General features: G+C 37.7%; 1 protein-coding gene across 4 annotated transcripts in view; it reads left to right on the plus strand.

Annotated features, from left to right (window-relative positions):
• Window positions 1–8,603, plus strand: part of SLC22A4 (solute carrier family 22 member 4) — a 46,958-nt gene extending 38,355 nt beyond the window's left edge. Inside the window, exons 7-10 of one of the 4 annotated variants that reach the window (XM_079144173.1) lie at window positions 1,120–1,334; window positions 2,574–2,669; window positions 5,423–5,558; window positions 8,148–8,603. In XM_079144173.1, the coding sequence (XP_079000299.1) occupies window positions 1,120–1,334; window positions 2,574–2,669; window positions 5,423–5,558; window positions 8,148–8,241 (541 nt within the window). In that variant the 3' untranslated portion in view covers window positions 8,242–8,603. Of the gene's footprint in view, window positions 1–1,119; window positions 1,335–2,486; window positions 2,670–5,422; window positions 5,559–8,147 lie in introns of all 4 variants that reach the window. The other 3 variants (XM_079144170.1, XM_079144171.1, XM_079144172.1) reach the window with 3 other exon arrangements.
• The last annotated feature ends 2,899 nt before the right edge of the window (window positions 8,604–11,502 follow it).

Below are 11,502 nucleotides of genomic sequence, written 5' to 3' on the forward strand. Positions count from 1 at the left end.
TCTGAACAGGAATTGAGCAGTGAGGTAAGAATGAGCTGGATCCCCACTGTCTGCATTGGAGTCTTGACCAGCTTCTCAAGTCTTGACCAGTGGCAAGCTTATGAGTAGTTTTAAGGCACAGGAATAATGAATTGGCTTTGAAGAGTAGATTTGATAAAGTATCTTCCAAGAACGAGGAAGTAAAAAAGAACCTGCCTACCCACGACGGTGTCATCAAAAATTTAAAAAACAAAATGATCAGAACTGGTAGGTTCAGGCTGAAGCCGGTCTATTTTTAGAGTCATCCTATTCTGCAGTCCATTAATTCAGAGCTTTCGCCTCTAAATTAAGCAAAGTGTCCCAGGCACATGGCCTTGCTTGCTGTGTTCTGACATCTGCTGTGTCCTTAATGCAAGCGTATCTCGGGCAGTGGTGCTGTGGAGCTGATAACCAACATGTCGCTCTCCCATCTGAGTCGCTCATTTCTAACAGAAATTACTAAGATGCTCAGGGCAAGGAAGTTGAATTTTTTGTTTTGTTTTGGATTTGTCCTTGTGCTACTCAGCTTGGCCTAGTATGTACAAAGAGATCCAACAGTGTTCCTGAAAACATTCTTCAGATAACCTCCGCTCTTCAGACCTGTTAATGATAAGCACTTTTGTCCACAAGGGAGTCTGCACTGTTAAATACTGGTCTCTGGAGACTAGCACTGTCCCATAGAACTTTCTGCAATGATGGAAATGTTTATACTTGTGTTGTTCAACACGGTAGCCACAAGCCACACGCCACACATGGCTATGGAGAGCTTGAAGTGTGACTGATGGAACTGAATTTGTAATTCAATTTCAATTTATTTATTTTTTAATTATTTTTAAATTTTTTTTTAAATTTTAATGTATTTAGACTTAAATAGCCACATGTGGCTAGTGGCTTCATATAAGACTGCGCGATCCGGACAGTATCTGCCACTTTGGTTTTTCTGTCCTGGGGATCTATCCTAGGGCCTATCATATGCTAGGCAAGTGCTCTACCACTGAGCTGCATACCCAGCCCTGCAAACAACCTCTGGACCATCACAAAATTTTAGAGTGATTCAGGTTATCTGTTTGCCATTTTTACTTTTTATCTTTTCTCTTTCAGGATGCTAACCTCAGTGGGCTACTTTGGTCTGTCTCTCAATGTTCCTAATTTACATGGAGATGCCTACCTGAACTGTTTCCTCTCTGCGCTGATTGAAGTTCCAGCTTACATTGCAGCCTGGCTGCTGCTGAGAACGCTACCCAGGCGTTATATCATAGCTGGAGTACTGTTCTGGGGAGGAGGTGTGCTCCTCTTGATTCAACTGGTGCCTGCAGGTAGGAAGTTAACCCAGGTGAACAGCTTCCCAGAACAGCCCATTGACTAAGCCCTTCTGAGACATTGCTCCTTGATAACATCATAGACCATTCATGGGTCAATTAGCCAAGGTAATAGCCAACAACTGTGCAGTTTTTTGCATTCAAAACAACTACCCTCAAACAGGAAAGTTGGCTTTGTGGAATCAGAAACCATCCGTTAAAGGGGGAGGGTTATTCTCCCAGTCATTCTCTTCATACAAAGACCAAACTCTCAAACCTCTTTCTTTGAGTCACTCTCTTGATTCCTAATTTCTTGGTTCCTAATTTCTTTTTTCTAGAAGTGTATGTTTGAGTGTTATAGCCACTTGCTGGTTCCACTATAAATTTAGCAATTTTATGGTCTAAATCTTTAAGTAATTAGCACATACAGGGCACATGCTTACCTTCTCCTCTTATGTCTAGCTGGCTTGTATTATAAAAATGTTAAGTCAGTAAATTAATGAAGGCTGGAGTTGTAACTCAGTGGTAGAGCACTTGCCTTGCATGTCTGAGGCACTGGGTTCGATCCTTAGCACCACATAAGAATAAATAAATAAAATAAAAGTATTGTGTCCATCTACAACCAAAAATATATGTTAAAAATAATGTTATTGATACATAGTAATATATGTAGAAATATATTTCTTAATAATAAGAAACAGGATGGAAATGATCTGCCTTTCTCTCTAAAGATTAAGCTTGACTATTTTACATGCTAACAACTTGCCATGAAACTGTTGTCACAAACAAAAGACAAGTGGACAAAGGTCACTGGATACCTTAATGATCTAGAATAACAGTGGAGCAAAGTACAGAGCCATCCCTCACTCTCCATCTTGATCTTGGTTGGACATTTGAAGAGAAAGTGTAATTTGCTAACGCTTGATTTTTTTTTTTAATTATTTTTTTCATTTTTACAGACTGCATTTTGATTCATTGTGTACAAATGGGGTACATCTTTTTGTTTCTATGGTTGTGCACGAGGTAGATTCATACCATTCATGTAATTATACATGTACATAGGGTATTGAACTTAATGAAAATATCCCCTTTAAAGTATAAAGGACATAAAAAGCAATGAGTTAGTATTGCTTCTAAAGCTTCCGTGTTTACAATGGGTTTCTTTTCCAGATTACTACTTTGTGTCCATTGGACTGGTGATGCTGGGGAAATTTGGGGTCACCTCGGCTTTCTCCATGCTCTATGTCTTCACTGCAGAGCTCTACCCAACCATGGTCAGGAACATGGCCGTGGGTATCACCTCCATGGCCTCCAGGGTGGGCAGCATCATCGCTCCTTACTTTGTTTACCTCGGTGAGATGCAACTTGTTGGTTTGTTCTTTCTTTAGTTTTAAAAATAAAAGTAGTAGATTTTCATTTTGAAAAATTCAAGCATAAAAACACTGGAAAAAGTACAAGTTCACCTCTTCTCTCCCAGTTCCCCAAATGGCCCTCCAAGTAGCCAATACTATTTCAGGTGATTTTGTGAACAACCATTCAGACATTTGGTTTTGCATAGAACACACACATGCACACATGTATTCACATATACATGTGTATTTGTTTTTAGCACCAAAAAAATCATGACTTTTAAACTTGACATTGTATCAGAATATCCTTTCAAATGGACATATAATACTCCTTTACCTTCCTTTTAGTAAGTACTATGTATATATGTCTTAACTTATATAATCTATGTCTATATGTCTAGATTTAACTTAGTCAATGGATGGACATTTAGGCCCTTTCCAGGATTTTGCTATCACAGGTTGAGCCTTTCTAATCTGAATAGTCTGAAGTCTAAAATGCTCCAAACTCTAAACCTTTCTGAGCACCAATGCTTGGATTTTGGAACATTTCAGATTTCAGATTTTCAAATTAGGGATGTTCAACTGGTGAAGTCTATTCCAAAATTAAAAAAAAAAAAAAATTAAAGAAACTCTGAAACACTTCTGGTCCCAAGCATTTTGGATAAGGGATGCTCACTCTATACAAAGTAACACTGCAGTGAACATTCCCCTGTGCTTCTACACCCTTCATGCATTTCTTTAATATATTTGGATTCATAGAATTAATCTTGCTGGAGCAATGCCATTTTAAAATTTCATAGATATTGCCAAATTTAACTCTAAATATTGTGCCAATAAACCTATCAGTAGATGAGAGTGGTTGTTCCCCCATACCTTCAGCACCAATGGGTACTATACAATTTTTAAATCATTGGTAGTCTGATATATGAAATATTGACATCACTTGCTTTCATTTTTATTTCTTTAGTTTTAAATGTTGTTGAGCATTTTTTTTCTTCTATTTATTGACCCATTTGTTTTTCAATGAACTGACTGCTCATGTCTCTTGCCCATTTTTTTTTTTTTTTTGAGAGTTTATTTTCTTCTGGATTTGTCTGAGCGCTTTGCAATGGAAGGAAATTAGTCTTCAGTATATATGTTATATGTATTTTTACCAGTTTATTATTTGCATTTTGACTTTATGATTTTTTTGCAATGCAGGAAATTTTAGTTTTTATAATCAAATAAATCAATCCAGAATAACACCACAGAGGGACTTTAGTAGTATGTTCTTTGGAATATAGGATGTGGCATTCCAAGCCTTGTCTTAAGAACTCTGTTGGTGAGATATATGGATATTCCTCCTAATTCTTCCTAATCATCCTTCAAGTTACCTACTGACTCAAAATACAAACAAGCATACCTACACCCCAAAGACCTAATTTCTCAGAAAATGTACACACTCTAAATCATTGGAGAAAAAGAAACCTTTGCCTAACTTAAACGTGCTCTACACAGCTGCTCTGAACCACTCATGAGATAGCTTGTCATACAAAGTGGTGCCATTTCTCCTTTGTTCTTCCCTATAATTTCATGCTGTGCTCAGATGGTCCAGTGGTGGGTCACTGGTACATAAGAAACAAAGCCCAAGAAAGAGCTTTCAACTGCACAGTGTTACTCCTATTAACAACACAGAGACCTTAGAGAAACCTTGGGATTAATGTTTTTCTTGTTTTAAGTCAAATAAAATATTATATGTTCATAGATGTGTTTTCCACCTATGCAGAAGAGAAGTGAGAACAGGATTCATTACTCTCCTGTCCTAGCAAAATCCCATAAAGAAGAGGTGGATTGATTGTTCCAGCCACATATAAAACTCAGACATGTAAATGCTATAAAAAGAAACTAAATCTAGGCACAGTGCCTTCACAAAATGTACCCAACATTTATCATTTATTATTTTAAATTAAATGATTAAATTAAATTAAATTAAATATATTACTATTACTAATAAATTAAATATATTACTTAGTTTTTTTGTTTTTTTTTTTTTAATCATCTCATGGAGCCAGACATGGTAGCACACACCTATAATCCCAGCTATTCTGGAGAGTGAGGCAAGAGAGTCACAAGTCTGAGGTCAGTTTGGGCAACTTGGTGAGAACTTGTCTCAAAATAAAGTAAAAAGGGATGGGGAGACAGACTTGTGGCAGAGAACTTGCCTAGCATGAGTAAGGCCCTGGGTTTAATCTACAATACCACCACCCAAAATAATAAATAAATAAATAAATAAATAAATAAAAGGTTCATGACTCTGTGGACCTCACTTCCACTGCAGAAGAGTGGAGCAAAAACAAGATCATACCAGACTTATGATGGCCAGGACCTCTCCCTAAAACCTACTGGTCAACCTTTCCTCTAGATGTCCTCCCACTCTCCATTTCTAATTACTTCTACCTTAAAAGGAGAACTTTAGTAAGCAAAGATTTCTATCAAAGGAACATCTGCTATACATGATTAACCAGTGGCTTGGAAGACAGGAAAGACTTAAAAACCTTACAATAATGCAAAATCAAGTAGGTAAATGATTACAAAACTGCAGTCAATGGCATCTGCCAGGGAGAAAATGTAATGTTTGCTGACTTTTTTCTTTTGAAAATATTTATATTTAAAAAACTGCTCTCATTTCTACTGTTTGCCACCTTCCTAAAATGATTCTTAACAGCATCCAGGGAATCTCTGTATCTAATTGACATTTTTGTGTTTGGTTCTTTACAGGTGCCTACAACAGAGTTCTGCCCTATATCCTCATGGGAAGCTTGACTGTCTTGATTGGAATTGTCACCCTTTTCTTCCCTGAAAGTTTTGGAGAGGCTCTACCAGAGACCTTAGAGCAGATGCAGAAAGTGAAAGGGTAAGTGGAACTTAACCAAATGACAGGAAGAATGAACATATGAGAATAGCTAGGAGGATTCTGAAAACAAAGAGTTTTAAGTAGAGGCCAACTCTGTTGGATAATAAAGCATATTATTACGCTGTGGTAATGGTACAGTAATAGAAACCAAGGGAGTAGGTAGAGTTCAGAATAAAACCCAAGAAAATCAGAGAATTCAGTGTGTGACAAAAAGCAGCAATTCAGAATCAATGGGGGAAGCTAAACTATTTGATCAAAGTTGTTAGGACATTCACCTAGACATTCTGAATAAAAATAAAAAGGTTGAAGTCTAACAAATATATCAAGAGAAATTCCAAAAAGATTTCTTTTAAAATGGGCCTAAAAATGTGAAATCATAAATGTACTAGAAGAAGACATATTTTAAAAAATATTTTGGTGGTGCTGGAGTTGTGGCTCAGTGGTAGAGTGTTTGCCTAGCACATGTGAGGCCCTGGGATCAATCCTCAGCACCACATAAAAATAAATAAATAAAGGTATCATGTACATCTACAACTAAAAATATTTTTTAAATGATTTTTGTGTGTGTGATGCTGGGAATTTAACCCAAAGAATCACACATGCTAGGCAAGTACTCTATCACTGACCCACAACCCCAACCTGAAAAACATGAATATTTTTATAACCCTTATGAAAGATCTGTCTTTCTAAGCATAATATGAAAAATCAAAGAGCCTTAAGGGGCCAGATGCAGTAGCATGCACCTGTAATCCAAGCTACTCAGAAGACTGAAGCAGGAAGATCACAATTTCAAGGCCAGCCCTGGGAACTTAGTGAGAACCTGCCTCACTAAGGCTATATTATATAACCTTTTATATAACTAAGGTTATATTTTTAAATATAAAAAATATATTTAAAAAACAATGGGAGGTAAGGGATGTAATTCAATGGTAGTGTGCCGCAGATTCAAACCCCAGTACTACCAAAAAAAGGCTATAAATTGCAACACAAAATATAGACTTAAGGTTAATATACAAAAAGTTCTTACTAATCACTGGAAAAAAGACAACTTGGTAGGAAAACTGGTAAAGGACACAAACAGGCAGTTAACAAAAGGTGGTGACACCCCTGTAGTCCCAGCTATTCAGGAGGCTGAAGCAGGAACATCAGGAGTTTGAGCCCAGCCTGGGCAACATAGGGAGACGCTGTCTCAAAAACAAAACAAGGTAATGAAATTCAAGCATTCAATGTGCACATGAAAAAATTTATTAGTCCACATTAATAAATGCAAAATAAAACAGTTTGATATTATATTTTGACTATGAGATTATATGAGGGGTTTTCTTCTATCAACCAATTCTGACCACTTCTCCATAGGATGTCCTAAAATTCACTGCGATTCTGACACTACTTAAAGTCAGTGTCAAACCCCACAGGTTTTAGGGTTGTCACAATATTGCTTTCACTTCAGATATAAATCACAAGTTACCTACTTAGCTACAAAGTCTGGGGTTCCTATTGACTCCCCTCCTTGGGTTTGTTAGAATAATTCTCAGATTTTAGGATAATACCTTATTTACTATTAGAAGTTTATGATAAAGAATGCAATGAGCATCCAGATCAAGTGATAGGACCAGGTCTGGAAGGGTCCTGAATGCAGGAGATTTTGGCTCTGTGGAACTCGGAGGTACTATTCTCCTGGCACATGAATAGCAATCCAGAAGTTCTCTGAACCCTACTGTTTAGCAGTTTCCACAAAAGTTTCATCACATTAGCTTGATAGATTATTATTAACTCTGTCTCCAGTGACTCTCCTCTCCTCAGAGGTTTAAAGAGCGGAGCTGAAAGTTCCCGACTCCTGAATCAAGGTGTGGTATTTCTGGTGACCAACCCACATGTGAAGCTAGCTAAGGGCCCTGCCAAGAGTTGTCTCAGGGAAACAAAAGTCATAATTATCACCCCTATCCATCAGGAAATTACAAGAGATTTAGTATTTAGGAGCTCTGTGTCAGGAACCAGAGATAAAGACCAAACACCTTTCTATGATACCACAGTTGGGCAAACATTTAAAAGATTAATGGTATGCTGGAGAAGTTTAGATTCTAAGGTAAATCTGCCTGGTTCCAAATTCCACATCTGCTGCATAAATTTGAGCAAATCATTGAAGTTTCCTTAAATTCAGCATTCCTGGCTATTGTATGAGAATGTTTCACATGGCTGTTTTGAGGTTATATAAGATAAAGCGTTTTCAGTGTCTATCAAGATAAATCTATATATAAAAGAATTCTGATCCCTGAAGGGACAAGTACAGCAAAAGTGCCCATTTTTAGTAAGTTTTTTAAAAATCATAACTACTTCAATGTCAACTTTAATTGTCAAGAACTTCATGCTAACCCTTCTACCTTTCCTCAGGAAAATCTTGAAAGAGTTTAAATTCTGAGTTTTATGTTTAATTAAGAAAATAGCCCAAGATGTCCAAAATCAAGTACTAGATCTATGCTTATGAGGTTATTCAATTTTAGTTCAAATATTTGGTCAATAATTAAAGAAATGTTTTTCAGTGTCAGTTCAGCTTTTTGAGGAAGATCTTGAATTTTTAATTTTATTTAGCAGCTGTTTTATTTTCAGGTTCAGATCTTGGAGGAAATCAAGAAACTCCATAGAGAGAGAAGAAAACCCCAAGGTTCTAATAACTGCATTCTGATGAAACTTAAATTGCATCTGAAACACAGATGCACACATGAGACTCTGTGAAGAAACCATAGCCTTCTCTGATGGAATGGACTGACAGTAACAATCAACACTAAAATGGACCCTGCTATGAAGAATGCTTGTCCTAGTAAATGCTGGACCATTCTTCCAGAGAGTCTCCTTGTTTTTAAAAACAAACGTTTCTAGAGGCTCTTTCTTACTAATTCAATGAAATAGGTTTGTAAGAATTTTTTTTTAATGAGGCAGTCAAGGACTGGTAAAATCCATATAAGTGGCAACCCTCATTTCTGAACATACAAGTATTATACAAATAAAAAAAAAGTCATATTAACACAACTATTAGTGGACAACAGTGTGTATGCATGTGAACATGTAAAAATATATTCTTATTTGTTCATGAGTTTTTACAGGGTTTGAAGGTGAACCAGCAAGTTCAAAGATAGAGTTGTTTTTGAAGTGAACTCATATAGTGCCGTAACCAAATGATTATATAGTTTTCAGACTCTGAATCCTTGCAGATGACATTACTACATAGTTATAAACCTATGATGGTTGCATCTGCACCAAATATGTACAGACTTTTTTCCTTATTAATAGTTCCTAAACAATAAGTATAACAACTCTTTACATAGCATTTACATTTTATTAGATTACAAGTAATCTAGATGGTTTAAACTATACAGGAGGATATTCATAGATTAATGCAAATGTCATGCCATTTGGTATGAGGGACTTGAGCGTCCTCAGAGTTGGGTATCCAACGGGGTGCTGGAACCCGTCCCCCAAGGATACTGAGGGATTATCATATAGAATATTCCATCCAGAAAATGTTATATGCTCCTTTAAAAGGAATTGATGACAGGTTTAAAAACAAAGAAATGACACTTTTCCCCTTCTATTCTCACACATGACACAGAGCATTACAGACCAGATATTTGTGGCTAGGGAGTGACTGTTGCCCCACACATCCAGAACATGCTGGGTGCCCTATAGCTCAATTCAATTCTGATATGTCTACCTGGTCACAGTACCAGATCCTGCAGGATGAGGGCTCAGTCCCTCACAATTACCCTCAGTGCAGCTGCCAATTGCAAGTCCAGGCCACTGGCTACAAACCAGGGTTCCCAAGACCTCCTCCTTGGGCTCAATGAATCTGCTTGGCCAGCTCTCAGAATTCAGGGAAACATTTATTAACTTTGGCAGTTTATTAAACAGTATACAAATGAATATCCAGGTCAAGAGAGCACGTGGATGCATTTCAAATCTTGTTATTCAAGAGTTTTTGCAGCACTTAATCTCCAGCGCACCCATCCCAGAGGTCACTAAGTGGGTTGAAAGTTCCAAACCTCAAAGCCTCTGCCACTTGGTCTTACTGGTGACTGGCCCATCCTCAATAACGTCATCTAGGAACCCCACCCTCAGTAACCTCATTAGTATAAACCTGGAAGTTAACAAAGATGCTTATTAGGAATAACAAAAGATTCTATCACTCAGGAAATTCCAGTGGATTTTTTTTTTAATCTTTATTTATTTGTTTATTTTTATGTGGTGCTTAGGATCAAATCCCGTACCTCACACGGGCGAGGCAAGCACTCTAGCATTGAGCTACAGCCCCCGCCCCTCCAGTAGTTTTGTTACAGAGCAGAGGTCTACTGTGAAGCTGAGGCAGCCACCCATGGAGGTCCACTCTTCACCCTGATTCTTGCAATCATTCCAAAAAGATTTTAGACATGACTCTCAGAGTAGCAAGCATGAATTTTATTAGAAGGAATAGGAACATGGAAAGGGGGACAATCTCAAGGAAGAGAATGCGTCCTCACAGAGAGGAGAAGGATGACTGGCTCCTCCTGCCCTCTTCTTTTGTTGGGGGTCCCAGGGAAGTTTCCAGAGAGTCCCACTCAGGTTCACCTCTTGACTTCTTGACTCTTGAGTGACAGCAAGATGACATCAGACATTCAAGTCCCCATTGTACATGATTGGTCACTTTGGCCCATGCTGACCTGTTCTAATGGGAACCTGTTCCTACAGATTTTATAGTTAGGGTGAATTATTCTTATCTCCCTGAGTTCTGAGGTCTGATCTATATAAGAGTCATAAAAGTCACTCCTATCCCATGGCAACTTGTGTTCTTTTTAATCATGATTTCAGGCCTGTATTTCTCCTGCAGATAATAGTCGTTTGCTGAGGACCAGGCATGGCTGCAGGTAAATAAATAAAATTTTTAAAAAAAGAAAAGAAAGCCTGTGGGGGTCAGGCACAGTGGACCCAGTTTATAGAATTGTTCTCTTAATCTTATGTTCCCACTGCTCATATCTGTTCCTCATCAGTTTTAGGAACTCTAAAATGGGAAGCAGGAACCAAAATCAAATATATTTCACATTATACCACGATGGCAGATATCAGCCATATTTTGGAAGTGAAATGCTGCAAGAGATAAAGGAGTCTGGCTCACAAGGCCTATCTTCAAGAAGGGACAGTTTCAGCAGCTAGACCTCACAGTCTATTGAGTGGGCCCCATTTGTTCCTTTTTTTTTTTTTTTTTTTTTTTTTTTTTAACATGTGAGGAAGCCTTCTGTTTCCTAAAACTAGCTTGAGATACCTTTTGCTGGTAATCAGAATCAGGAAAACTGCACAAACCAGTTAGATGGGTAGAGATGGCTTGCATGCCCCATAACTTAGAGAGAAGTGAGCAGCAAGGGAGAAAGAAGACTGTTGAAATGAAGACTATTGAAATATAAACTGTTCTTTTCATGAATACATCCCCTCCTAAGCACCATATCCAGAGGTCCTCTTGAATGAGGTGTGCATTGGTCAGCAGTAGTGGAACCTCAGCGCCATAAGTAAGCAGTACTAAAGATAGAAGTCACTAATGGGATAAAGTATTACCATAAGCTCAGAAAATACATGTCAGCTATAACTCCCAGCATGCCCCAGGCATTCTGAGATAACAGCTTGAAGTTACTCCTGCAGACTTGGGGTCACATGCTTTCTTTGAATGTAGCTTCTGGAAATCAGCCTGGTGACTAGGGATGACACTCGAGCATAACCTGAACTATAGTTTGCTCATAGAGAGGGCAACCTCCAGTTTTAGATATGTTCTTTGTTAGCATCGCCTCTGAAGGGCAATCCTTAAATGCATATTTTCATTATCCAAATAAACTGTCATCATTTTAATTTCAATTTGCTTATCTTGAACTTTTCTAATTAACTAGGAAAGTTTTCTTTGGCTCTGTTTCTAATACACATTTATATC

Source organism: Sciurus vulgaris (genome assembly GCF_902686455.1).
Source record: "Sciurus vulgaris genome assembly, chromosome: 6".
NCBI lineage: Eukaryota > Metazoa > Chordata > Mammalia > Rodentia > Sciuridae > Sciurus > Sciurus vulgaris.